Source organism: Eubalaena glacialis, chromosome 3 (genome assembly GCF_028564815.1).
Source record: "Eubalaena glacialis isolate mEubGla1 chromosome 3, mEubGla1.1.hap2.+ XY, whole genome shotgun sequence".
NCBI lineage: Eukaryota > Metazoa > Chordata > Mammalia > Artiodactyla > Balaenidae > Eubalaena > Eubalaena glacialis.
The window spans coordinates 188,334,944-188,362,943 of record NC_083718.1 but is presented as its reverse complement, the minus strand read 5'-3'; the positions used below and the strand labels follow the sequence as shown (position 1 = coordinate 188,362,943).

At 50.9% G+C, this 28,000-nt stretch overlaps 1 protein-coding gene across 1 annotated transcript; it reads right to left on the bottom strand.

Annotated features, from left to right (window-relative positions):
• Positions 1-71: 71 nt before the first annotated feature.
• On the bottom strand, positions 72-27,861 carry SLC2A7 (solute carrier family 2 member 7). The gene is given in 14 exon segments (XM_061184141.1): positions 72-524; positions 1,124-1,251; positions 3,062-3,085; positions 3,088-3,136; positions 6,991-7,071; positions 9,146-9,256; positions 9,892-10,079; positions 10,559-10,684; positions 12,455-12,607; positions 13,438-13,559; positions 15,893-16,053; positions 19,136-19,219; positions 27,595-27,744; positions 27,817-27,861. Coding segments are annotated over 14 exon segments (1,644 nt in total). The 3' UTR covers positions 72-302.
• Between the last annotated feature and the right edge of the window lie 139 nt (positions 27,862-28,000).

Here is a 28,000-nt window from a genome sequence, read left to right as displayed (position 1 = left end):
TAAAAAAGTGTGTCCATCCACCATTTGAGTTTTGATGCTGATGTAGAATCGGAGAATCTATTCTTGCCAATCAATACTCACGTACCTGCCCGTCCTCCTAGGTCATTCCTCCCAGAGTTAGCGTTGGAAGTTAACTGCTTCTTAACTAAATCAGGGACCAAACTGGAAGACCAAAGTCTTCCAGTTGCCACTGGGGGCACAGAAATCTCACAGCAGTCACCTTCCCTCGAGGCCTGGGGCAGGGAGACCCTTCCTCAGAAAAGGAAGCCTTAAATGTGCCATCTGGGGGACGTGTTGAGCCACTAAAAGGAAGTCTCCCTGGCAGGCAGAGACGGTATGTGAGGCCCAGCATCTGTGATTTCTTCTTTCTTCTCCAGAAGCTCCACTCTGTTTCTCTGGGCAAAAATTTGCTTTATCTCCATAAATGTTCGGCCCTTGGTCTCAAGAATGACCACGTAGATGTAAACAGCAGTGAGGAGGCAGATTCTGGCAAAGATAATGAAGCTGTAGGCACCACTGACCTCCTAGGCCAAGAGACAAGAAAACAGGAGGGGACGGAGGAAGAAAGGAATGCCAGGGAAAGCTCTGGGTGAGGCCTTTGTGAGTCACACAGGAGTTTCTCAGTGGCCAGTTCTACTTTACATCCAGAGGAGTGGAATAGCTAGACAATTGGGTCCTGCCCTCACATCAAAAAGGACTCGGCCTTTTAACAACAGGGACAGAATGTCCTCTAGGCTTGACTGCACACCTTCAGAAACAAAGGAAGGAGGCGGACGTGGGGGAATCGTTCCCTCGCCCTGGCTCTAGCTTGCTTTGCACTTGGCTGACCAGAGCCCCTACATAATGAACGCATCACCGCCTGAGTGTGGGACCTCCCTTCAGTGGTGGGAAACTGGCATAGTTACAGTTTGGCTGAAGTGGCGCCATGTGTGTTTTATGGACCTTGGAGAGCCGCCCCCTCCTTGTCAAATTAGCAGATGTTCTTAGCAGAAGAGGGACCCCTGCCTATTTCCCGGAGCCCCTTCTGCCTGGGGCGGCGGGGGGGAGGCAAGATGGAGCAGGAATTGGGGGCAAGTGGTCGCCCCCCCCCACGCCGTGCTCCCCACAGCACGTCCCCACTCACCTGGACGGACGGGAACGCGAAGCCCACGATGACGCTGGTGAGCCCGAGCACGGCCCCGTCCACCGCGAAGGCGGCCGGCCGCGAGGACTGCAGGAAGATCGCCGTCCTCACCACGGAGGGCACGGGACCTGGGGGCAGAGAGCGCAGGACCAGTGGAGCGGAGAGGGGAGCGGAGAGGGGCGCGGAGGGCCCTTTAGGGGCACAGTCTGTTCCGGATGGCCGAGGGAGGAAGCTCACATCTCTCCTCCTGCGTGCGCCCATAGCTGAGCTTCGAGCTGAGCCTCTGAGGGCCTCAAGGTCACACCAAGGCCGCTCTACCCCGTGGTGGTGTCATTTTGAAATTCGCAGACAACGGGAGGGGGCGCAGAGCTGAATGAGCGCTTGCGCCTGGGACGTGCTGCCCCCTGTGGTAGATCTGGGGAATGGCAGGCACCTCGCCTTGGGGTAGTTTCTCAACCTTTTTTCATTCAGGAATCTTGTCTAAAATGTCTAAGGCCATTTTCCCCCCCTTAATCACCATCCCTCATGAAATTATAATACAACAGATATACTGTATATCCGTTTATATACAGTAGGTCTGTCTATGACTTTATATATTCTTTATATACTAACATATTATCTATATTCTTTATTAAAAAAATAAGATTCTGTCTCTCTCCCCCAGTTAATTTCCGACCCTTGAAGATGGAGAGGAATTCAGAGCCCCGGAATGAGCTGCCCTTGGGACGTCAAATGGGAAACTTCTACAACTGGTGAGGAGGGGGCCCCTTCCTCAGGGCTTTGTGCCCCAAAGGGGTAGCAGTGAGGGAAGTTATCCACGCTGCCCTCCCTGGCCTCCTCCCTCCTGCCCCCTGGGGCCGGGCAGCCAAGCAGCCCTTTAGGAGCTGGGTCACATGTCAAATCAACCCACCGTCTGATCCCACATCTGCCGGCACAGCTGATTACCCCTGGTCTTCCAGGAGGAGCCCGAGGCCCAGAGAAGCACAGTGGCTTGCTTCGGGGAACGCACAGGCAGTAAGGGGCGGAATGGCCCAGAACCCAGGTCTCCTGACACAAACGCCAGCACTGCTCCCACCAGGCCCTCCTGCCTCCATATTGGAGGTGTGCCGGGAAGGCTTCCTGTCGAAAACCCCACTTAAATATCCTTCAACACGACCGTGTTGGTCTGATTCACAGCTGCATCCCCAGTGCCTGGCACAGCAGGTGTTCCATCAGCGTGTGTTCAATGGATCAATACCTTTATTTTGGTTTATGTACAGCTCTTTCAAAACCAAGATTCTGCAGGGACTATTCTAGTCTTAGGAGTCAGAGGAGTCTTTCCCCAAGCAGTGGGAACTGCGTTAGATTCTCAGGAGGACACACGAGGGAGGGGAAGCCTGGAGTCTGGAGGCTGCCCCCAAGGAAGGTGGAAGTGAAGGCCCAAGGCTGCCAGCACATGGACACGGGGATAAAGCAACACAGGACTGTAGCTGGAGGCCAGGGGACCAAAGACAATTGAGCGTCGGGTGGGCTGTGGGCTTGGAGGCTAAAGTGAGCATGTAGAGGGTTTGGATGTGAACTGAGGGGCCCCCAGTGGGGTCTGGCTGGCAAGAGCTCCCTCTTTGCAGAGGCTCATCTCCTTCTTGGGCACTGGAACTGAAGCTGGGCAACTCTGGGAGCCACAGGAGATTGGGGGGGCCCCCAGCCTGGCCGTGGCACTGGTTGGTACTTAGTAAATGTTTGTTGAATGAATGAATGAATGTGAGCTGGAATGGCCTATCAAGAAAAAGGTAAACTGAACTGAGAATTCCAGTGTGGGTGGGGCTTGTGTAGGAACAGGGGAAAAGGTGGAGAGAACATCATGAGAATCCCCAATCAAGGGCATCCATTCATTCAACAAATACCGGGCACCTCCTATGTGCCAGGCCCCGGGGGGCAGTGGGGCATGCAGGTGCTCACTGGGCCCGATGGAATGTCCTGCGAGTAGGCGAAGACCCAGATGATGCCAAGGTAAGACAGCTCAGGGACCGTGCTCTGTGGGGAGAGGCAGGGCTGTCCGTGCCTGAGAGGTCCAGGCCTGGGACCTCTAAGAGCCTGAGGCCAAGAGCCCCACATGCAGACAAGCCCACGTGCGGGCCTCACCTTCCTGCCACAGGGAGGAGCCACATCTGGATTTCTGAGCACCTGCGTGGGCCTCCAGGGCTCTGAGGGCAAGAGAGGGAAGATGAGACCAGGAGTGACACCGAGCATTCTAGTCAACGGGGCCTCCAGGAGCCGTACCTGATTGAGAGAAACGTAACAGGAGGAATGCCGACCACTTATTTATTTTCTGCCCTTCACAGATGCTAACCCACTGAATCTTCTTGACAGCCCTCTGAGGGAGGACATTATTGTTTCAATCCTACAAATGTGGAATCAGAGCACAGAGCACCTGAACACAGACAAAGAGGACACTGGGTCCCTCAGGGGTCCAGCAATGGCCCAAGTCAAATGATCAGCAAGGGATGGAGCTGGGACCCGGATTCTGCACTCTCTGCTAGAATCCTTCTAGAAGGCATCAGACCAGGAGAGCTGGCAGACCCCCCATCTCTGCTGCCCCACTACCAGGGCAGCAGATGACACAAACCCAGGGTGAACAGACTTCTACCAAACTAAGTATGCAGCTAACTGTTTCACTACAGTTATGAAAAACGCTGCGAAGGTGGGGTTCGTGCAGGGCTGGCGGTGGAGGTGGACCAAGAACGAGCTCCTTCAATGAAGTTGTCTCCAAGGGGCAAGGTGAGAGATAAGCTGGGGGAGGGGCAGCCTCCTAGAATGGATGACTTGGGGATGAAGAGCCAGCCAGGCTGCTGAGCAGAGGCGTGACAAGCTCTGATCCACGCAGGCAGGCAGGGTGGGGTCCATTTCAATATTTGAAGCAAAAGAGGAGTTGGCTGCAGCTGGAAGGGATATCCTGGGTCTGGTGCCACCTGGGAAGCTGCTGGTTATGTTTTCAGGCAGAACCAACAGGACTGGCCAATGGGTTGGAAGGAGAGAGTGAGAGAAAAAAAGTTGCCGGGGATGCCACCAAGGTTTCCAAAAGGCAACTGGCAACTATCTCTATAGATAATGTCCAGTTTTATTTACTTCTTTTCACCTAAGTCCCTAAATGTTCTAAGAAGTTAGATTATTTTCAAATGAGAAAATAAGGTCTTTAAAAAGGAAACTTTGATTAAACCAAAACAGGACCGTAACTAGCTTTTAAAAAAAATCACTTCCTTTTTTTGGGGTAAAGATTTATTTATTATTTATCTATTTATTTAATTTATTTTTGGCTCCGTCGGGTCTTAGTTGTGGCACACGGGATATTCGTTGTGGTGCACGAGCTTCCCTCTATCTGTGGCGCGCGGGTTCCAGAGCGTGTGGGCTCTGTAGTTTGCGGCACGCTGGCTCTAGTCGAGGTGCGTGGGCTCAGTAGTTGTGGCGCACGGGCTCAGTAGTTGTGGCGCACTGGCTCAGTAGTCGTGGCACGCGGGCTTAGTTGCCCCGTGGCATGTGGGATCTTAGTTCCCCGACCAGGGATCGAACCTGCATCCCCTGCATTGTAAGGCAGATTCTTTACCACTGGACCACCGGGGAAGTCCCTGTAACTAGCATTTTCCTCCATAGCTGCATCACCACCCTCCACCTCGCCTGTTCCTCCACAGGCTCCCCTGCCCTGCTGTTCCCTGAACACAGCCAGCTTCGTCCCCCTGAGGGTCCTTGCGCTCACCCAGGAATTAGAAAGGAAGTCATGATGGAGAGGAAAGCTTGGCAAAAAAGGCAAAGAATGAAGACATTGTCTCTTGAATTACAAGAATAATCTCTTCGCACATTCTCATCCTCACATACGATTGTGTTTTCAACTACAGACGGTCCCCTGACTTAAGAAGGTCCAAAATTTTCAACTTTACCATGGTGGGAAAGTGATACACAGTCACTAGAAACTATACTTTGGGGACTTACCTGGTGGTGCAGTCGTTAAGAATCTGCCTGCTAATGTAGGGGATGCAGGTTTGATCCCTGGTCCAGGAAGATCCCACATGCCACGAATCGCCACAACTACTGAGCCTGCATGCCTAGAGCCCGTACCCGAGTGTAGCAAAGAAGACCCAACGCAGCCAAAAATAAATAAATTTATAAAAAAATATAAGAAACTGTACTTTGAATTTTGATCTTTTCCCCGGGCTATCAATAAGCAGTACGATCCTCTCTTGTGATGCCAGGCAGCTCCCCGTCAGCCACGTGATCATGAGGGTCAGTGACAATCACGCTGTTTTTCACTTTCTGTACAGCATTCAATAACTTACATGAGACATTCAACACTTCATTATAAAATAGGCTTTGTGTTAAATGATTTTGCCCAACTGTAGACGAATGTACGTTTTCTAACCACATTAAAGGTAGGCTGGGCTAAGCGATGATGTTTAGTAGGTTAGGTGTATTAAATGCATTTTTGATTTACAATATTCCAACTTACAATGGGTTTATTGGGGATGTAACCCCACTGTAAGTCAAGGAAGATCTGTATATAGTTTTTTTTTTTTTAAACAGGAGAAAATCAAACAAAGTTTAATAACATGTATATAAGGCAGAGACCCAGGAAAACTAACTCTCTATCTGTGTATAGTTTTTTTTTTTTTTTTTGGCCGTGCCATGCGGCATGTGGGATCTTAGTTTCCTGACCAGGGATTGAACCCGGGCCTCCTGCAGTGGAAGCACAGAGTCCTAACCACCGTACCGCCAGGGAAGTCCCATCTGTGTATAGTTTTAATTGTAAAGGCACAGTTACTGCAAAAGCAACAACGGGGCAGAAACAGCTGAAGATATACAAAATGCTGTCTGCTTGCAGAATATTTCATACTATGGCCATCCTATGTATTTTCAAAATTTTTGTAGAACACGCATAACAAAAATATGCTAAGAAAATGACAAATTAAAGTGATGTATTTCTTGTTTGGGCGGCCTTTTGTGTTTTAATCTTACTCTGATACGATTCCCAGTTACTCCATAGCCTCTCATTGCTTCTTTTCCTACTTCTTTCTGATCTGGGCTCCAACATATTTTTAATAGTAGAGACCGACATGCTTGTTGACACGTGTTAGGATTTCAAGATGAGAGCTCTACCCCATTTTATACTTGGGGCACACATCAATCAGACCAAGCTCACCTGCCAGCACCTCACCTTCCTTCTCCACGTCCTCCATCCTAACCTTCCTATTGGCCTGTGAGTGGTGTTCCTACTTCAGTTAAGGTATCTTCCTCTTTGTCTTACCACATACGAATACGTTTGGTCCCTGGTCATCACTTATCCTCACACTAGTGTAGTCTGCCGTCCACGCCGACCTCTGTTCTCATTTTCTTCTGCTTGTTGAATGGAATGACGTCCGATCTTCCGTCTCTTTATTCTACTCTAGATCATTATTGGTGGACATCTTCTAGTGCAGTGCGCTTAAGCATTTGCATATTGAAATATGTTTTATGGAACTTCTTGTTTCTCCTTTACTTCATGGTTAGGGCATTCGATTTAATTATTTATTTGCATGTACATGGGTAGGTAATTCAAGTCACCCACGAACTCTGCTTCAGGACGGGGCATTACATTGCACACGAAGGGGGCGTGGAGTTTGACGCGCGGAGTTTGAGATCACTGGCTCTAGCGGTGTGGGTTCTGTTACAGGGACCTCCCACTCCCCTGCTCGTCACCCCCTGCGTGCCCCGCCCCCGTCCCACCCCTCTGCGTGCCCCGCCCCGTCCCACCCCTCTGCATGCCCCGCCCCCGCCCCACCCCTCTGCATGCCTCGCCCCCCCGTCCCACCCCTCTGCGTGCCCCCGCCCCGTCCCTTCCGGGTAGGAGAGCGAGGTCCGACCTGGAAGCGCAGCGCGGAGACGCGGATGCCGTAGCCGACCAGCAGGAGGCGCCGCCTACCCAGCCGCTCGACGGCGCCTGCCTGGAGGGGATGGGCGGGCGGTGAGGAGCCTCGACGGCACCAGGCGGGGGGCGCCCGGAATTCTTGGGCCTGGGCCCCCACTACCTCCTCAGTCCCTCCTTAAGTGCCCGCTCGCCTCTGCTGCCTGCTCCGTGGAACTTAGGCCCTTATCCCCACGGGAACTTGACGTTCGTGCCGCAGACTCTGCACCACTACTCCTCCCTGTCCCAGGCGTCTACAGACCCCGGGTCTAGGCTCCTTGACCACCTCCCTCCCCTCCGCCCCCCCGCACTGTAATAACTACGTTTTCTAGTTTCTGCGTCTGATGCTTTGACATCTGGGGGCCCTCCTGACGCTGGAGGGACTGCCCCCTGCACACACCGTTAGCCAGTTCCTAGAGATAGCAGACAGCTCAGCTGTGTGCGCACCTTCCACATGAAACCAGCCCGGAGCTACCCCATCCCCACCCCCTGCTCCATCAGGCTCTCACCTGCCTCCGCCCCCAGCCAGCGTCCCCCGGCCTTATCACCCAGGGCAGGTACCAGACAACCAGGAACAGCCCGGCATCGATGCCCTGGAACCGCCGGAAATCTTTCAAACTAGGCAGTCCTAAACCTGCTTACCCTGCCTTGCCTGTTCCTTCCCACGGAAACCACAAGAAAGGCTCTTGCCCACGTACTGCTGCCCCCCCCCCCCGCCCCCAGATGCTTCTCCATGCGGCCTTGTGTGCACCTCTCTCCCTTGGGAACCGTGAGCAACGCTGTCTTTTCAGTGGCAATCATCTCACACCTCCGAAATAATAATACCTACATTTTCAAATAGCCCCCTCCCATTACCTGCTGCTTCAGTTCACATCGAGGCCGCCCAGAATCTGGCCTCACATCATGAGGGTCCCTCTCACCCCCAGGTACTTTCTTTTCCACTGCCAGGACACACACCTCCTGATCAGCCTGTACCTTCTCGAATATTCCAAGCTTGGACAATGCTTCGTCCGACCAGCATGCCTTCCTTCCTTCTTGTTCTAATGCCCTTTTCATTCTTCTCCATCCTCACCAGCAGCATCCACAACAGTGCCATCAGCAAGGCATCACCGTCACTCCATGCCAGGCCCTGTACGGTCACTTTACACATGTCCCCTCCGTCCTCCCAACAACCCTACAGACGGGGATTATCACTGCCATTCAGTGAGGGCCCAACAGGAGCAAAACGACAATCCCAGGATTGTATAAACAAGGTAGAGGTAAGACCAACGTCTCCTTCTGTGCTTAGTACCCAGACACCGCTCCTCAGGGAGAGAGAGGGAGGCGCCTCTGTCTTTCTGGCTTGGGTTTCTCCAGGTAGGATGATGGGGAAGAGGGTCCTAGTTATGACGATGTACCCTAGAGGAGGAGGGCTCTGAGGACAGAGGGTGGACCCTGCCCTAGAGGAAGGTGAGGGGCTACGGGAATCCGCTGGAGGAAGGGGTGCACAGACTCCAGGAAGTGTGGAGAATTGGGCCTGGGGGCCTCCCAGCAACTCCCATTTCCGGCGCTTTTCCTTCACTCGGCCCTCCCCATCATGCTGAATCCTCTGAAATTTGATTGGGGCTTAAACTGGCTCTGGGGAAAATACAGATAAGTAATAAATAATTTTCTAAAACACCTTTAACCTCCAAGGTAACTCAAGAAACAGGAACCAAAATAATAGTGGGATAACTTGGAAGAGTTCTAGAGAAAGGACCATCATGGTCACTTGACCTTGTAAATGAGCACACCTCTGTCTATTCACTTTTTTAACACAGGCATAAGTGGTTCAGATTTTAAATATAAAACTCTGAAATAATAGTTTTATGCCAACAGTAAACAACACCTGCATCGGTATACTGGGTATTACAATCACCGTAACCATTGTACAAAGGAAGAAACTTGCATTTGAAGGTGTTTAAGTGGCCTGGTTAAGGTCACACAGTGGTAAGTATGGGCACATCCGAAAGTCTGTGTCCCTCCAGTCACCCCAGGACCAGTGCCATCAGCAGTGGACCCTGGGGGGCTCTTATCTGCCTGCGGGGCACCAACTCAGAGATGCCCAATGGGAAGGACACTTCTGGGTGGCTCACCGAGATGACGGTCATCACTATGTTGACCACGCTGGCACCCACTGTTACTGGGAATGAGCCGCCTCCATGCCAGCCGAGGGAGGTGTAGATCATGTCCGTGTAGTAGTTGACCTAAAACAAAAGCACAAGGGCTGTGAGGAGAGGCCTGGAGGCCCAGGCCGCTGACAACCTTCCTGACTCTATAACACACAGTCCTGAAAGCCTAGGGGACCCCCTGGACAGGAAGGAGGCAGTAGGTGGGAGAAAAGAGCCGTGACCTGAAGACTTGAGACCTGGGATGGAGGCTGGCTCTGCCGGAGCCCGGGTTATAGCTCTTCCCCTCTTGGGGCCTTGAGTTCTGCATCTGTAAAATGGGACCCCGAGATTTTTCCCTCTGTCGCTTTGTTAGTCTATGATCTCAGGCCCCACAGAATGACCCCTCGCCTCTCATTCCAGGCCTAGGCAACCCCAAGCTCAGCTTCTCTCCTGGCCCAGCCCCAAGGATGTGGGCAATGCAGCACTTCCGAAAGCCACCACGTGCCCTGGCTCCTGCCTGGGCTGTGTACCACTCAACATCTCCTGCTGAGCATCCGTGAGTCCCCGAGGGCCTGATGCCACCACTTCCTGACACTTTCCTTAAGCACCATATGGGTTACGCATCCAGTCTCCGACATTTCTGGAAGCAGCCTCCCACCCCTGTTTTTGCAGATTTCACCCTTCGCCAACACCATCAATAGATACAATTATAGCAAAAGAACCGCGCATACCGCGTTGACCCTGGAGAGCTGCTGGCCGGCCATGGGCACGATGATGGAGACCAGCTGCCAGCGGACAGGCGGAAACGCGAAGAGGCTGAGCACAGACAGGCGGCCCTTGGCCCTCTCGGCCTGGTCCTCCACGTGCATTTCTTCCATCTCGTCCTCCACATCTGCCCAGCCTCTCAGCTTCCGCAGAGCTGCGGGGAGCAGAGCGGTCCCCTCCTGTCGCTGACAGCAGCTGACCCAAGTCTTAGGGACACACAGGGGGGCAGCTCCCCAGGAGCTCGGCCCAGCCCTGGCCACAGGCTCCCCGTTTTCCCAGGGCAGGATGCTCATTGGACCCCAGCTAGGCCCCCAACACCGTGACCGTGTCCCCTGTCACAACCACACCCCCACCTGGGGAAGCTTGCAGAAGTCAACGCCCACCAACAATGATGCCGGCTCTGACCATGTTCTCCGCTGGACCACACCCCAGAGCTGCCCTGGACTCCCCAGTGCCAACGGCACCTCTGTCCTGTCCCACTGGTGCCTGCGTCGTGGAGTGCCTTTCCCCACCCTGCCCCCTGCCCGTTCTCTGCTTCGGGCACTAGGGAGGGATGTTTGGCGGGCACGGGGAGGCAGCTGGGAAGTGAACATGGTGGGAGGGTCTTGACGGAGCAGCCTGTATCTCCAGTACCTTGTCAAACTTCTTCTTCATCTCTTTTCTGAATCAAGGTGGACCTCGGGCTCTCAGGGAAGAAGGGCAGAGAGGGGAGCCAAAGCAGTGCGGGGACCCCCGTGAGTGCCAAGCGCACAGGCCAGCCTGGAAGGACCCAACACTGAGAATAGCCTGGAAGGACCCAACACTTGAGAATAGCCTGGAAGGACCCAACACTGAGAATAGCCTGGAAGGACCCAACACTGAGAATAGCCTGGAAGGACCCAACACTGAGAATAGCCTGGAAGGACCCAACACTGAGAACATGAACACCCAACACTGGGGAATCCCTGCCCTCCAGCCGACCTTCCGCATGTCCTGACTCTATCCTGACTCTCTCCTCTTACAAATCCACTCACCCACATTGTTCCAGCCCTCCGTGAGAGCCAAGGACAGCAGGGACCTAGTCCTTGCCAAGATGTGGCTGCCCAGAACCCACCCACAGCAGGGTTCCACATTTTAAAATGGAGAAAATAATTACAATTTTCAAAAGATCTGCTGTTAACCCATTCTGCAGGAAGAGTATTGCTTTTCTTAGAAACAGCACATGATTTAAAAGTGTGAGCCTTAGAAAAAGTGAACTCATGTCTTGTTCCTAACTTTATGGCTGGAAATGGCATAATCTCTGCCTTGCTGGAGGCTGGGGTCGAGGAGCGTGCTGGAACCAGCACTGTGGCTGTGTGAGCTCCTTCTGGAAGGTCTGGGTTAAGGAGGCGGCATTGAGATTCGTCTAAGCCTTACTAGCTATGATGGGAACCGGAAGAGTTATTTCACTTCTCTAAGCCTCAGTTTTCTCATCAGTAAAATAAAGATGATGGTGATGATGATGGTGGTGATAAAGTGCCCCCTGAAGAGTGGTGAGGGGTGACAGGCATCGCACACTAGGCATCAGCACAAGGCAGCTGTTGGCAGCAACGGGCCCAGCCTGGCTTCCCCTTCAGCTGCACTGGGGTAGTTTGGGAATCGTTAAAACTAATGACCTTTCACTGAGCACGACTGGGTCCTGAGTCTCTTCAAGGTACTCTGGGGAATACAAAGTCATAAATCCACCCATTAAGGAATTCCTGTGGAATTTAGGTAATTTGAAAATGTTTACGAGGAAATAAACAAATAAAGAAACTCCACTGTGTTCTCGTGGGCCTTTAATGCTGGCCTGCATTCAAGCCACACTCTCAGGGCCATTCTCTCGCCCACTCCCCCAGAGGACCATTTCCCCCCTTTCTCCTCTGTCCTAAAGCTTCCCTCCCGCTTCCTCAACCCGCCCTCTCAGGCAATGGCCTGGCCACCTTTCACTTGGAAAGTAGAAGCAACCAGAAGAAAACATCTAGAGGAGCCACATCCACCCACGTGACAGTGACCGCGGCTGTGTGCCTGCCCCTCCTGCATCGATTGCCCTCGCTGCAGGACCATTCCCACAGCGTCCCAGCTGAAAAAACAAAACAAAACAAAAAACCCTTCTCTCCAGCCTGCTTCCCCTTCCAGCTACCCCCCAACTTCTCTCCTTCCTTTACAGCAAAACTCCCAAGAGTCGTGTGTGCCCCTTGTCTCCGGTCTCCTCCTCCCAGTCCCACGCACAATTTGTCCCCATCGTTCACCCGAACTGCTCTCGTCAAGGTCACCCGTCTCCAGCGAGCCACACATTGCCCAACCCAAAGGGCACCTCTTGGCCTCACCTGACTTGATCAGCCAGACACATGGGCACAGCCGAGCCCCATGTGTCCAGACCCCGCCCCCTCGGCCCCGCCATAGTTCCCACGCTCCCTCTCCCCTCCCCCCGCCCCGCCCCCCCTCACCCCCCCCGCCCCCCCGCCCCGGCCCCGCACCACCCCCCCCGCCCCCCCGCCCCGGCCCCGCACCTCGGTGAGCCGCAGGTACCTGTAGGGTTGCCCAGGATGGCTTGCAGGCTGAAGATCTGTGCTAGGAAGTTTCCCACGATGACAAACACCTCCGTCATTGTTCCCAGAGCACCCCTAAGGTTCTTGGGAGCTAACTCTCCCAGGTGCATGGGAAGGGCACTGTAGGAGATGCCTGGACCTAGCAAAACAAAGACCAGGGGAGGAGAAAAGAAACGGTCCCAGCTTCCTGGGGCCCGGAAACCTGAGATTTAATTCATCTCATAGTCCCTGAGTTTCTCTGTGTTGTCAGCACCACTGACGGGCAACCTGTACCCACCACCCCCCCCCCCACTTCCCCTCCATGGAGATGGAAATTGGCCACGTGGACTGTTTAGTTCGCACTAAGGAGGAAACCTTTCCAGAATCCTCAGACTCCCAGGGGGCACGGCAGGATATCCTCTCCTTCCTAGCTGCGGAGCTGGGGCCCCTTGTTACAGGCAAGGACTGTGTTCCTGGGATGTGGGACTGAAAGATAAGTCTTTGGCTTGGGATTATTTTCTGATTTTTCTGAAGCACAGGTTACTTGTATCACTTTTTTTTTTTTTAATAGAAGAAACCACCATAGTTAAGAAAGCTCAGTCCCCTGCTGACAGAGTCCCCCAATTCTGTACTCTTTTGCTTGAAGCTCCTCATCCTCAGTGTGAACTCTACACCTTCCTTGGAAGATACCTAGTAAAGCCTTATCAGTTTATACTTCAAGGTAAAAGTGTGTTTTTAAAGATCTTCCCCTGATAGATTTTGTTAAATAAGGGGAAGGGGAGAAAGAACATGAGGTTTTCGAGAGTCCGGGGATGGAGACAAGAGGATGCCCCCAAAGGGAAAAGAGCCATTCAGAACCAGGAAGACCCTTGCCGCCCCTGCTTCCAGCCTTGGCCAGTGGTGCTGGGTGTGTCTGACTCAGACCCTTCCCCCCACTGGTGACCCTGAGCATGGGCTTGGGGCTTCAGCCATCACTGTAGGTACCTGCACAGACTCCCAGCGCCACTCGAGAAAAGATGATCAGCTCGGAAGCTTTGCTCACTTTGCTGACTCACTTCGGGATGGCAGGGATGGCGAAGACATTGTTGATCAGCAGTGTTCCCTTTCTACAAGGACAGCAGAGCCCAGAGGGCAGGGGGGCTGAGACAGCAGAAGCTCTCCTGACACCAACTCCTATTCTCCAGGGCAGCCGTTACAGAAGTGCCGGGAATGTGCCTGAGAAAGGCTGATGGCTGGGAAGCACAGAAAGCAAGGACCAGTGGGCAGAGGTCCCAGGAAGGGAGGTTTGGGGTCGGCAGGGGTGGGGTGAGGAGTGGGAGCACGCTAACCATTGGAGCTGACTGAAGATGGTAGGGAAGGGAAAAGGAATGGGCCTGCCTCTGCAAGTAGCGAGCTTCCTGTCACTGGTGGTATTCTAGCAGAGACTAGGCCGGATGAAGACTGTCAAGAATGGTGAACAGGGGAACCCCACAACAGGTGGGAGACAGAGCTGGATTAGATGATCGCTAAGATTCCTCCCAAGGCTGAAAAACCATGAGTCTATGAAGTGGGGGGAGGGAGTGTCTGAAAAATAGAACTATGCTGGATGCCCCCTGCCTGTCCCCCAGGATCCATACCTACCTTCCAGACTGTGTTCTGTGCCCCATGCTGACTGGCATCAGTGGCTCCCTTGCCCCCTCATCCCCACATGTAGCTTGGATTTTGCCAAAGGAGAAAACAGCAGTGGATCCGGAAGGAAGATGGTGGCCCAGCTATAGGGTGGCTGCTGGCTGCCCCACCCTTGGTGATCTCTCCACACGCCGCCCACATTCGAGGACCATCAGGACCCTGACTGACACAGGTGCATCATCTCTGATGCCAGGAGTGGGGGAGGGGGGATCTCTAAACAGAAACCCAGACACCCCTCCTGGGGGGATAGTCCTACGAGTTCTACAAAAGTCCCCTGCTAGGCAACACTGAGGACTCATCAGATACACAGACTGGTTTTCTCAGGCCACTTTTCTCTTCCTGGGGTGGCCATACCCCCAAGAGAACTGCCGTCAAAGCCCAAACTCAGAGCAGAGGATCAGCCAGCCCAGAGGCTGCAGGTCCAGAGAGAACAAACAGCCCACACGAACCCCTTCCTGATGACCAGGAAGCCTTAGCTTAGCTCAGGGCTTGCCCTGACCCCACTAGGGCAAGGCCAGCTCCACCACACCAGCTGGTCTCAGGGTCCTCATGTGCAAAATGAGAGCAATGATGAAACCATCTCTGAGGTCCCAAGTTCTGTGACTCTGGGTTCAGACAAGGAGGTGGGGGCCAAGCTTCTAGAACAGTCCAATCACTCTTGGTGTAGCTGAGAACAGCACAGTCTGAATTACAAAAATTTTGCATTATGGCATAATTGCAATATAGTGCATGTTTCCTTCATTCAAGTGTACAACGAATGGCAAATTAATTGTTAATCAAGTATCTATAAGAAGAGGTCTTATGAGTCCTGCTTTATACATAATTAATTTTCAATTGCCAATATTTTCTTTGCTTTTTTGTTTGTTTTTGTTTGTTTGTTTGGCTGAGCCTTGCCATTTGTGGGATCTTAGTTCCCTGACCAGGGATTGAACCCCGGCTCTCGGCAATGAGAGCTCGGGGTCCTAACCACTGGACCACCAGGGAATTCCCCAGTATTTTCTTTTATGCATGAAAACTGAACTGGTATGGTTCTTTAAGAGCTAGTTTTCTTTAGAGGACTTCCCACTCCTCCCTACAAACTGCCAACCATGGCACATCAAGTCCAAGTGTAACTGTGAATTCCAAAGAGTGAGATCTGGCCAAATGGAATTCCGTGGGGCCTCACCCTGAGAACTTGGCTCACGCCCTTCCTTCCTGGGAACCTTGATCTGGACATCCCTCCTTATCTGCAGTCACGCCTTGGCAGCAACTGGGCTTACGTGTAAAGATTAGTGGGTCTGTGTAAACCAAGCAAAGTACAAGAAGTATTCTTCATTCTCAAACAAGACACAAGTCAGGGGCACATGGACTGACTCAGTCTGAACCCCAAAGCTCAGAACAACACGGGTGAGGCTGCACGGGGAGAGGCTGCAGCTGTTACAACTTGGAGCCATGGGTCACCTGACCTCGAATTAAACCCAGTCAACAAGCATTTATTGAACACCTGCTAGAAGTGCTGAGTATGGTCAAGACTTTGCTCTCAAAGGCTGATCCATCTCCACGGGGTGGACAACAGAGGGGCTGCTCTTCCCGTGCAGCTGACAAGGGGACGAAATCCCAAGAAATTCAAGGACTTGCTTTAAGGTCATGATGTCTATGGCAAAGTGGGGGCTGGACTTCAGGCCTCCTGATTTTCAAGGTCACACAACTCCCCACCACATGCACAAATGCCAAGAGACAGCATGCTTTACTAATGTGAATTTTGAGTGACAGCAGCACCCTTCTTCTTTACCTGCCACATTTGTCAACCAGCAGGCCAATAAGCAGGGGCCCCACCAAGATGCCCAGTGGAGACATGGACATGGTGCAGGACCACAGCAGCAGCATGACTTTCTCATCCATGAAGGCTCCATGTCGCTCAAAGTAGGTTTCATTATAAAAGGACTTCAAGACCTGGAAGACATTGCCCCATCCATAGACAATCAGGCAACTCATGAGAGACCAAGAGGTAATGTTCTCAGTTGCCTCTGGTCATTGTCCTGAAGGATGTGTCTACCAACACCCTCAGGACACAATTGATTCTCTGTTGTTACCTGGAGATTAAAAAAAAATGCCTACTGTATGATGGGGTGAGATGAGGAACCAGACTGCTCAAAATGTTAAAAATTCACTGTTGGGAATTCCCTGGTGGTCCAGCAGTTAGGACTCCAAGCTTCTACGCCGGGGTGGGTGGGGGGGGTGCAGGTTTGATCCCTGGTTGGGGAACTAAGAACCCACATGCCGAGAAATATAGATCAGTGGAACAGGATAGAAAGCCCAGAGATAATCCCACACACATATGGTCACCTTATTTTTGATAAAGGAGGCAAGAATATACCATGGAGAAAAGACAGCCTCTTCAATAAGTGGTGCTGGGAAAACTGGACAGCTACATGTAAAAGAATGAAATTAGAACACTCCCTAACACCATACACAAAAATAAACTCAAAATGGATTAAAGACCTAAATGTAAGGCCAGACACTATAAAACTTTTAGAGGAAAACATAGGCAGAACACCCTATGACATAAATCACAGCAAGATCTTTTTGACCCACCTCCTAGAGAAATGGAAATAAAAATAAAAATAAACAAGTGGGAGCTAATGAAACTTAAAAGCTTTTGCACAGCAAAGGAAACCATAAACAAGACGAAAAGACAACCCTCAGAATGGGAGAAAATATTTGCAAATGAATCAACGGACAAAGGATTAATCTCCAAAATACACAAGCAGCTCATGCAGCTCAATATCAAAAAAACAAACAACCCAATCCAAAAATGGGCAGAAGACCTAAATAGACATTTCTCCAAAGAAGATATACAGATTGCCAAGAAACCCATGAAAGGATGCTCAACGTCACTAATCATTAGAGAAATGCAAATCAAAACTACAATGAGGTATCCCTCACACCGGTCATAATGGCCAGCATCAAAAAGTCTACAAACAATAAATGCTGGAGAGGGTATGGAGAAAAGGGAACCCTCTTACACTGTTGGTGGGAATGTAAATTGATACAGCCACTATGGAGAACAGTATGGAGCTTCCTTAAAAAACTAAAAACAGAACTACCATACGACCCAGCAATCCCACTACTGGGCATATACCCTGAGAAAACCATAATTCAGAAAGAGTCGTGTACCACAATGTTCATGGCAGCTCTATTTACAATAGCCAGGACATGGAAGCAACCTAAATGTCCATTGACAGATGAATGGATAAAGAATATATGGCACATATATACAATGGAATATTACTCAGCTACAAAAAGAAACAAAATTGAGTTATTTGTAGTGAGGCGGATGGACCTAGAGTCTGTCATACAGAGTGAAGTAAGTCAGAAAGAGAAAAACAAATACTGTATGCTAACACATATATATGGAATCTAAAAAAGAAAAAAGGTTCTGAAGAACCTTGGGGCAGGACAGGAATAAAGACGCAGATGTAGAGAATGGACTTGAGGACACAGGGAGGGGGAAGGGTAAGCTGGGACAAAGTGAGAGAGTGGCACTGACATATATACACTACCAAGTGTAAAATAGCTAGTGGGAAGCAGCCACATAGCACAGGGAGATCAACTCGGTGCTTTGTGTCCACCTAGAGGGGCGAGATAGGGAGGGTGGGAGGGCAAAGCAAGAGGGAGGAGGTATGGAGATATATGTATATGTATAGCTGATTCACTTTGTTATGCAGCAGAAACTAACACACCATTGTAAAGCAATTATACTCCAATAAAGATGCTAAAAAAAAAAAGAAATATTGTTACTAATTGTATGACTTTGCACAAGTTCTACCTCTGTAAGTCTTAGTTTCCTCCTTGGTTATAGAAATAATATATATCCAATAGAGAATTTATGAGCATTCACTGTGATATAGTGATGGTACATTGCTTGACTGAGAAAAAAAAATGTTCCTTCAATGGTAATAATGATAAGTATATTAATATAAGCCATGAGCAACTACTGCAGTACCTCCTATAAAGCAGAATAAAGTGTAGTTACAAAGTAATGACAGTGATTTTTAAAAGTAGAGCAGGACTCATACACCCAAATGAATGGGAACAGACACTGGGTCCTGTCCTTGCCCTTTCAGGGACCTTCTTCCTGTAACTATTTCCTGTCTGTCCTGCATCACTGGTTCAGTTTTTTTTTTTGGCCACGCGGCATGGCTTGTGGGATTGAAGCTTGTGGGCCCAGGTTCAATCCCTGACCTGGGCCCTCCACAGTGAAAGCACCAAGTCCTAACCACTGGACCACCAGAGAATTCCCAGTCCATCTTTCTTTACTGCATCCTTCTCATCACAATACAAACATGACTCTTGCCCTATAAAACCCTAACACAACCCCCCTTCTCCCTTCACTAAGTTTCATTTTTTGTTCCCCTGTGCAGCAAAACTCCTTAAAAAGCTGTCTCTCCTCCACCCCGCCCATTCTCCCCGAACCCACTCCAATCAAGCGTTTGTCTCAACTCAGCTGCTCTTGTCAAGGTCACGTATGCCCTCCATGAGGTCAAAGCCAGTGGTCAACTCTCACTCTTCATCTTTACTCGTCATCAGGGCCTGTCCCTCCCTCCTGACTCACATGCTTTACTAGGCCTTTGGGATACTCTTTTTCCTTTGCTTCCCTTCACCCCAATCCCAACCCCTAAGTGTTTAGTCCTTGACCCCATCCTCTTTGTCATCTGCAAGTGGCCTTCCCAGGGGAACGGCAGTGGGACTAAGGCCCAAAGCGACTGGGCAGGGAATCCAAGTCCATCCCCTCCCACCCCCTTCCCAATGTGCCTGGAAAGGATGACATTGCGGGGCAGGGGGGGGGTGGGAGGGAGGGGGAGGGGAATAGCCCACAACCCTGGTCGTTCTCTGGTCTGCAGAGGCCGGTCTCCCAAGAGTACTAGAGGAAGGCAGCTGCTTCCGGGAAAAAGCCGGTGGCTTCCGGAAGAAAGGTGGCAGCCTCCACAGAGCAAGATGGCAGCTTTCTCCCGCCCACCTCTTGCCCACCCACCTTGTGCGGCGTGTTAACCACAGCGATGTTGCAGCCATATTGGAAGGCCGAGCCAAAGGCTGTGCTCAGCGTGGGTTGGAGGCGCTGCGGGAGAGGAGGTTTACGGTCAGGAACTGGGAGGTTAGTCCTGGGAACTTCCGGAAGTGGGGCCGATGCTGGGCTGGAAGTGGGGGTGGAGGACCCCAGGCCATGCCCAGGGGAGTAAGGAAGGTGCCTGAGGCTGGGGGGAGTGGATGGCATCATTTCCTGTTTCTTGAACGCATCCCCCTCCTTAAAGATATATCTGTGCGTCTCCTCTGGGCCTGGCCCTGGATGAAGTAGGGGAAGCTTCAGGAAAAAGGTCCAGCGTACTGTGCCCTTGAGGAGCTTACATTCTAGTGAGGGGAGGCCAAGAAAACAAAACAAAAACACAGACAAGTACGAGACCTCCAAATAACGATAAGGCTATGAGGACAATAAAACAGGTAATGGGATAGAAGCCAATGGGGACAGAGGAGGGGGCTCTCTGAGCAGGTGCCTTTAAGCTGAAACCTGAAAGGATGAGGTGGGCCTGTGAGCTGCTGGGGGAGGAGTTTTCCAGACAGAGGAAGCAGCAAACAAAGGCATGGCTTGCCTTTCACTCCTGGACAGGCCCTGAGGAAAACCAATGCAATCACGTTTCCATGGCTACCCCAGCACCCAGGGTAGTTCCGGGGAACTGGCCCCCGGGCCAAAGTCTGAGGAGGGGCCAGCAGAACTGGGGCAGGGTCTGTGGCTGCCTGAGTCGGTGCCACCCAGGGCTCCAAGAAGCCAGCTGGTGCAGAGCCATGGCCCCAGACCATCCCCCCACCCCTCTGCTTGCCTATTACCTGCACCTCTGACCCCCACCCCCACTATCTGCCTGACTGCCGACAGCCCTCAGACCTGTGCAGCCAGCAAACCAGCCAGGCAGACAAAAGCAGGATTTGGGCAACTTCAAGGCTGGGGGAACAGGACGGGGACGGGGGTCTCCCACACTTCCCTAGAGCTGGACTCAACCCCTCCTCTCTTGTGTCTGAGCTGGGATGTTTGGGGAAGCTGCTTTCCCCCCACTGCTCTCCCAGGGCTGGTGGCTCCCCAGGAAAGGCAGGGGCAGTGTTGTCCTCTCCTTGCTAGAAGCATTTCAGGAGTCTTCCCCTCCCTCCACAGTCCCCTCACCTGCTGGCAAAGGGACAGTGGCAGTGACAGTTTCCTAGACTTGGCACTTACCCCTTCCCTGGGGGGGTGGGGTGGGTGGAGGAGTCCCTGCCTCTTTTTTTCTCCGTCCTTGTTCAGCTGAGAAACAGGTGTGCTCTGCCTCCCAAGTGACACCTGGGTCCTGCTCTGTGTTGACAGCCTGGGGCCTGCAAGGCTTTATTACCCTTTTGGTCTCTGGACCCTGCTGACTTTCCCCAGGAGAATATTTTCCTTGGACGTGTTGATAAGATAAAGATTCACACTCAGCGTGAATTTTGCCTTTGTCTCCATCAAGCCTCAAACCAGAAACTCTCTGGTTGCACCAAGGAGAAGAAAAACACCACCTGCCCTGGGTCCCTAGAAATGAGGTGTCTTGGAAATCAAGTCGGGCCTGATTGCCTGGATCCTTTATGCGTCTCCTGTGTTATCTCTCCATCTGTGCTTCCTCTTACGAATTTGGACTAATTGTCCATTTGGGGGAAAGAGCAAACTAAATACTTTTAAAGAGATACAACTTAGTTATTTCTACTTACACTTATTAGTATTAAATAAGTCAATAAAATATTGAACAAAAAAAGTGCTCATTTCAGAATTATCACTATTAGAAAGAGAAATATCGTATGATATCACTTATATGTGGAATCCAAAAAGAAATGATACAAATGAACTTATTTACAAAACAGAAACAGACTCAGAGACTTAGAGAATGAACTTATGGTTATCAGGGGGGAAGGGTGGGGGAAAGGGATAGTTAGGGAGTTTGGGATTGACATATACACACTATTATATTTAAAATGGATAACCACTGATCTATATTTCTGTTTTTGTGCCAGTACCATACTGCCTTGATTACTGTAGCTTTGTAGTATAGCCTGAAGTCGGGGACAGATGAATGGATAAAGAAGATGTGGTATATGTATATAATGGAATATTACTCAGCCATAAAAAAAATGAAATTGGTCATTTGTAGAGATGTGGATGGACCTAGAGTCTGTCATATATAGTGAAGTAAGTCAGCAAGAGAAAAACAAATTTCGTATATTAACACATATATGTGGAATCTAGAAAAATGGTGCAGATGAAGTTATTTGCAGGGCAGGAATAGAAAGGCAGACGTAGAGAACGGACGTGTGGACACGGGGGAAGGGGAGGGTGGGATGAATTGGGAGATTAGATTTGACATAAATCCACTACCATGTGGAAAATAGTTAGCTAGTGGGAACCTGCAGTATAGCACAGGGAACTCTGCTCGGTGCTCTGTGATGGCCTAGTTGGGTGGGATGTGGGGGAGGGAGGTCCAAGAGGGAGGGGATGTGTGTATGCATATGGCTGATTCACTTCGCTGTATGGCAGAAACTAACACAACATTGTAAAGCAATTATACTCCAATAATAAAAATAAACTAAAATGGATAACCAACAAGGACCTACTGTATAGCACAGGGAACTCTGCTCAATGATACGTGGCAGACTGGATGGGAGGGGAGTTTGGGGGGAAATGGATACATGTACATGTATGGCTGAGTACCTTTGCTCTGCACCTGAAACTATCACAACATTGTTAATCGGCTATACTCCAATATAGAATAAAAAGTTAAAGTAAAAAAAAAAAAGGAATTATCTCTATTAGCAAAAAAAAAAAGTAGGGAATAACTGAATAAATTATGACAAATCAACTGGAATGCTAGGCTGCCATTTCAAGGGATAATTATGAAAATTACGTAGGGACATGGAGACATGTTATGAACGTCATGTTAGGTGACTAAAGCAAAATACACTTGTGTGCCTGGGTAAAAACGTGTTGGCACATGGACAGCAGCATGACGGCCACAGGGATAAGAGAACGTGGGGGCCTTATTTCTCCTAACGGTCTGCTCATGACAATTTAGGTATTCTCCCAAGTGCTACGTGTTTTGTCTGCTGTGCCCCTCATCCCTTCTGAGGCCTTGCTAGCAGAGTGTTAACTCTTGGGAAAGGCCTGGGCCCGGGACACTTCTCTACCAAGACATGAAGAGCCCTCACAGCCTGTGCTGGGCTTTTCACCCTGGGAGGGACTATCTTTCCGTCTCAGGCGCAGTGTGCGCTCCAGGGTTCCGCTTAAAGCACATTCAGCAGTGGCCAAAGGCAGGCCCCCAGCTTCTGTATTTCAGCCCTCACGGGGCGGGGGGTGGGGGGAGAAGGTGGGGTCCTCCCACGCAGCACAAAGTGGGGCGTGTGCAGCCTCCAGGGCTGCGGATCCACTGGCTGTGGGGTGGCGGATGCTTTGCCGGGAGCTGGATCTGGCATGTGCTCTCTCTCCTCTTCTGCAGTAAGTAGATGCTGTACCACGTGAGCATGGTGTGTGAGTGGTCTGTCCTCAGCAACCTTGAATCATGCACTCATCTCTCCCCTGGGGGGCACTTCCCTGCCTTTTAACCTTGGCTGCACAGCCTGGTCCCCAGTGAACAGTGAAATGTTAACACTTCTATTTCTACCACGTCTGTCCAAGGCCATCTAGGCTTTTTCTATCATGTCCCTGAAAGTCCTTCCAGCCTCTTCCCATTGCCCCATGCCAAAGCCACGTCCATATTTTTAGGTATTTGTTACAGCTTCCCCTGCTTCTCAGCACCAAGATCTGTATGAGTTTCCTGTGGCCACTGTAACAAATTACCACACATTTAGTGGATTAAAACCACACAAATGTATTACCTGACAGTTCTGGAGGTCATAAGTCTGACAAGGGTCTCAATGGGCTTAAATCAAGGTGTTGCCTTTCTGGAGGCTGTAAGGAAAGGCCATTTCTCTGCCTTTTCCAGCTTCTAGAAGCCTTCCTCCATCTTCAAGGCCAACAATATCAGACTGAGTCTTTCTCATGCTGCCATCTTTCCGGTTCCTCCTGCCCCCTGTGATTACATTAGTCCCACTTGAATAATCCACAGCAGTCTCCCATCTCAGGGTTAGCAGACCACAGTTATCTCTCAGTTTGTTCCTAAAGACTCTCGAATGCTAGACCACTCGATCTTTCCACTTTATCAGCTGAATTCTGTATCCTTTTGGCAGAAATCACAATACCTAGTCACAATGCTTACAGTCTAATAACACTGATTCAACGCTGTATGCCTCCCCTCCTTTCTCTGAGTCAACCGCAGCAACAAAGTCAAGCTGATGGCAAAACCAAGCTCCTTCCTGCTGTTCCTTCTGCTTGAAACATTCCTCCCCCATGTCTCAGGTCAAATGTCACCTCCCTGGGGAGGTCCTCACTAGGACCACCCTTTCGAAAGTAACCCACACCCCTCACCCGGCACTCTCCACCACTTTCCCCTGAGCACTATCTGAAATGACCTCCAGTATTTGCTTACTTGTATTTTTGACCATTGGATCCATTACATCCACTGCCTGGCACATAGTAGGTGCTCAACAAATATTTGTTGAATGAATGAATGTCCTTGATTCATGATGCTCCCTCCCCCACTACCCTCCAAACACCTTATCCTCCCTTGCTATACAAATCTCACCCATTCTTAGAGGCTCAGCTCACCACCTTTTCCTTGAAGACCACTCCAGGTCACGTCCATTCAGTCAACGTTTACTAAGTGCCAACAAGTGTCAAGCTCCCTATCAGGCACTGGAGCTGCTCGGATGGTTAAGACAATGCTCAGAGCAGACTCAAAACTAGATACAACAGTCTTCTGTCAATTCTTATTGCCCCGTAATTCCTTTTTGCATGTGGTTTGCATCTTCCTGCCTAGACTGTAAATTCCTTGAAGACAGCAGATGCCATATAGGCAACTCTGCCGTGTCCCAGTGCTGAGCTGAGTGTTGGGCGACTGGAGACCCCTCAGCAGCACTCGATCAGCTGGTTAAGGAATAACAGGCAAGGGGAGGAAGAGGACCTGTCCACGGGTAAGAGAACCAAACCACCACGCACTTTTATGATGAAGCCCATGCAAGTGAGGGTCATAATGGCAGCTACCTGCCGCCTCATTCTTCCTCTGGGAACTGAGGAACCAGCCCTCGAGGAAGCGGATTGAAGATGGCAAGACTCTGTGTCACTTTCATTCCAAAGTGGGACTTCAGACTCTGCCCTCCAAGCTCTTCCATAGCAAACATCGCCAGTGTTGCTGCCCTCTCATTCCTGAAGTCTGTCTTCTGCTGGTTAAGTGACATCAGGACAGAGGGCAATGTAGTGAGGTTTCCATGAAGAAAAATCTATTCAATTTAAAGGACTGAAATTTATTCTGTGGTCCTATCCTCCCTATATAGTAAAATGCCCTTTCTTTTAAATCACCTACTTTTTTTTTTGGCCACACCACGCAGTGTGGGATCTTAGTTCCCTGACCAGGGATTGAACCCACGCCCTTGGTAATGAAAGCACGGAGTCCTAACCACTGGACCACCAGGGAATTCCCTATTTTAGGTTTTTACTTACAAAATAAGAAGTAGGCAGCCCGACGCTAGTTCACCCAGTTTTGGTCTGTGAAATCCAGAAGCGTGGAAACCACTGGTGAAAGCTACCTGCCTCATGGGGTTATGAACGTGTTGCCTTGAGGCTGGCAACTCCGCCAGTTATGCTCTCCCTACATCACCTCAGCCTCACGCTGCTCTGCTCTCGCACTTAAAATCCTCCCGGCCAAGACTCATCGATTCAAAACAACACCCAGTGAGCCCTGCCGCGTGCTCTTGGCACTGTGGATACACAGCAGCGAACAAGCGGGGTCTGTAGCCCCTCGCCGCCATCTCTCTCACTTGCTAACTGCCCTGACCTTGACTGACCTTGATCAGCATCCACGGACCTCCCATCTCCTAACATTTTCTAATGGACTGACTCTTTAAATTGCAAATCAGATCAGAATTGTCGGACTCAAGTCAGCCAGTGACTTCCGCTTATGTTCAGAATAAAATCCCCAATGCTCCTGGTGGCCAGCTGAGTCTCTGCCAGCCACTGCCTTCCTTTCCCTCTCTGCTCCGGCTCCACCGACCTCCCTGGAGAGGGCCGGCCGCAGCTCGGGAGGGAGGCCAGCCCTCTCTCACTTCAGGACCTTTGCACCAGGCCGGTGCTTGTGCAGATTCTCTTGTGGCTGCCGCCTCCCTCCCTCCCTCAGGGAGGCCTTCCTCCCCCTCCCTGGAAAGCAGCCGTTCTCCACCTGTCACCCTCACGCTACCCGATCTTTCTTTATCGCACCTCTCACTCAGTGACATGGTTTTCTTCACTGTTGCAGCCCCAGTGCCTGGAACACAGTAGATGCTTGATAAGTATGTGTGTTTCCCCCGAATCTATATCCTTGCTCTTCTGGCTTCAGAGCCATACGGTCAACTTCCTTCTAGATGTCTGCCGTGTGTTCCGTGAGCTCCCCCATCTCAACAGGTCCAAAAATGTTAGTCTTCTCCCAAAACCTGCCACTCAGCTCCCCAAACCATTCGCCACTGGCCCCTGTTAGAAACCTGGCACGTATGCCAGATGCCTCACCTACAGTGGCCGAGTGGCCCCTAAATCCCACCAAGTCTCTCTGAATTCTCCCTCACTTCTCGGCCTCACCACTGCTGGCTTTGCAGGGCCCTCATTATTTCTCACCAATCGGTCTCCCTCCCCAAGTCCTGCCTGGTCTTGTTACTGCAACCGCACTCTCTGAAACTCAACGGTCACGTATCACCAGGTTTATCTTTTTTTTTGTGGCTGCGTTGGGTCTTCGTTGCTGCGCACGGGCTTTCTCTAGTTGTGGTGAGCGAGCAGGGGCTACTCTTCGTTATGGTGGGCGGACTTCTCATTGCGGTGGCTTCTCTTGTTGCTGAGCACGGGCTCTAGGCGGGCAGGCTTCAGTAGTTGTGGCACGTGGGCTCAGTAGTTGTGGCGCACGGGCTTAGTTACTCCACTATGTGGGATCTTCCCGGACCTGGGATTGAACTTGTGTCCCCTGCATTGGCAGGCAGATTCTTAACCACTGCGCCACCAGGGAAGTCCCGCCACCTTTATCTGGAGGACAAGGTTCAGGCTCAGTGTGGCTCACAGGGACCTACAGGATCTAGTTCGGGCTTTCTGGCTTCACGTTCACACCAAGCTACCTGGTGTTCCCTTCAAACCCTCTCATCTCTCTGTGCTGTTCCTCGCTGGAATGACCATTCTTCTCTTTCCTACTGCATTTTCTCCTGGAGAAATCCTTTTTGTCTTTCCTAATTCCCCATCTTCCTTCTGTGCAACCATAGCACCAGGCCCATCTCTTTCTCCTCCTGTTGTATTTTACCAACCCATGTAAACCCACATATCTATAAATATTTCTATGTGTAGCCAGCTGTGTCTATATTCAGCTGAACAATATCTCCAACTCTAATCTATTACCACATGGATCATTCTAGACTCTCTCTCTTGGCTTATCTGTAATTTCTCACTGCAGCTGTGAGATGGTTCCCAGCATCTGCCATCCACTTACTTGTTTAATCCCAGTATTCATGTACAGTGGTCTCTCACTGTATTTTACCTGTGTGTTTGTCTACAAGATCAACATTCACTCCCAAGCACTTAAAAATAACTAAGTGCTTAATACACGCCAGGCACTGATCTAAAAGCTACAAGCATAGTATTTAATTCTCATAACCAACCATGTGAGGCATTTACTATTAGCTCAACCAAAAAGGAAACTGATGTACAGAAAAACCAAATAAGTTGTCCAAGTCTCTCAATTACTAAGTGGCAGAACCATGGTTGACCCCAGAGAATAGACACACAGAATCATGAACTCCAGAGCCTCCCCTGGGTTAGGGGTGCTGCAGGTAACATGAGCTGAATTAATAACGCCACAGTCCCTTAATTCTGACATTCTGGCCTTACTGTTTCTCAGCACTGCAAGCTGCCATCTATGGTTGTTTTCTGTGCCCCCTCACACTGTAGGTCCCTGTGGCAGAAGGTAAGGATGTTTCAACCACAGCATCGTGCTCTTTAATTTGTCCGGGCCTTCACTACTTTTGTAAGTCATGGAATTCACCACCTGGGGAATCCCCATTCCACCCCCACGAAAGCTGCTCCCAACCCCACCTCTGTTCCACCCGGCCCCTGGCCTCTGCCTCCCTAACTCCCAGGAGAAGATTTCACATCCTGTCAGAAGCCTTTCAGCAGGTGGTCCCTCCACTTTCCTTTCCTATGCCTGTTTTCTCCACCTTTTTGTACACGCCCTCTTCACACACACCCCTCTACGAAAGCCTCTAGCTCTGCTGTGTGTGTGTAGGGGGCACTGCCTCCTTCTCCCGACACCCTTCCCTGTCTACCTTCAGAGCCCCACGGTGTTCGCTACGCACCTTCAGGGCCCCTCGGTGCTCGCTACGCACCTTCAGGGCCCCTCGGTGTTTGCTAGGCACCTTCAGGACCCCTCGGTGTTCGCTACGCACCTTCAGGGCCCCTCGGTGTTCGCTACGCACCTTCAGGGCCCCTCGGTGTTCGCTAGGCACCTGAACACACACAGAGGCTTCCCCAACCTTAAGTCTTAAAAATCACAACTTTGCGACCACCTCATCTCTCACTCCTCCCCTTTTTTCAGCAAATATCGTCTGAGGGGCCTCCTCCATGCCTGGTTCTTTTAGGCAGTGGGGATTCCGGGATAAACAAAACTGGCCAAACCCCTGCCCTTAAGGGGTTGACACTCCAGTGCAGCCAAGCTGCTTGAAGGAGCAGGGAATGCCCCCCTGCCTTCCACCGGCTCACAGA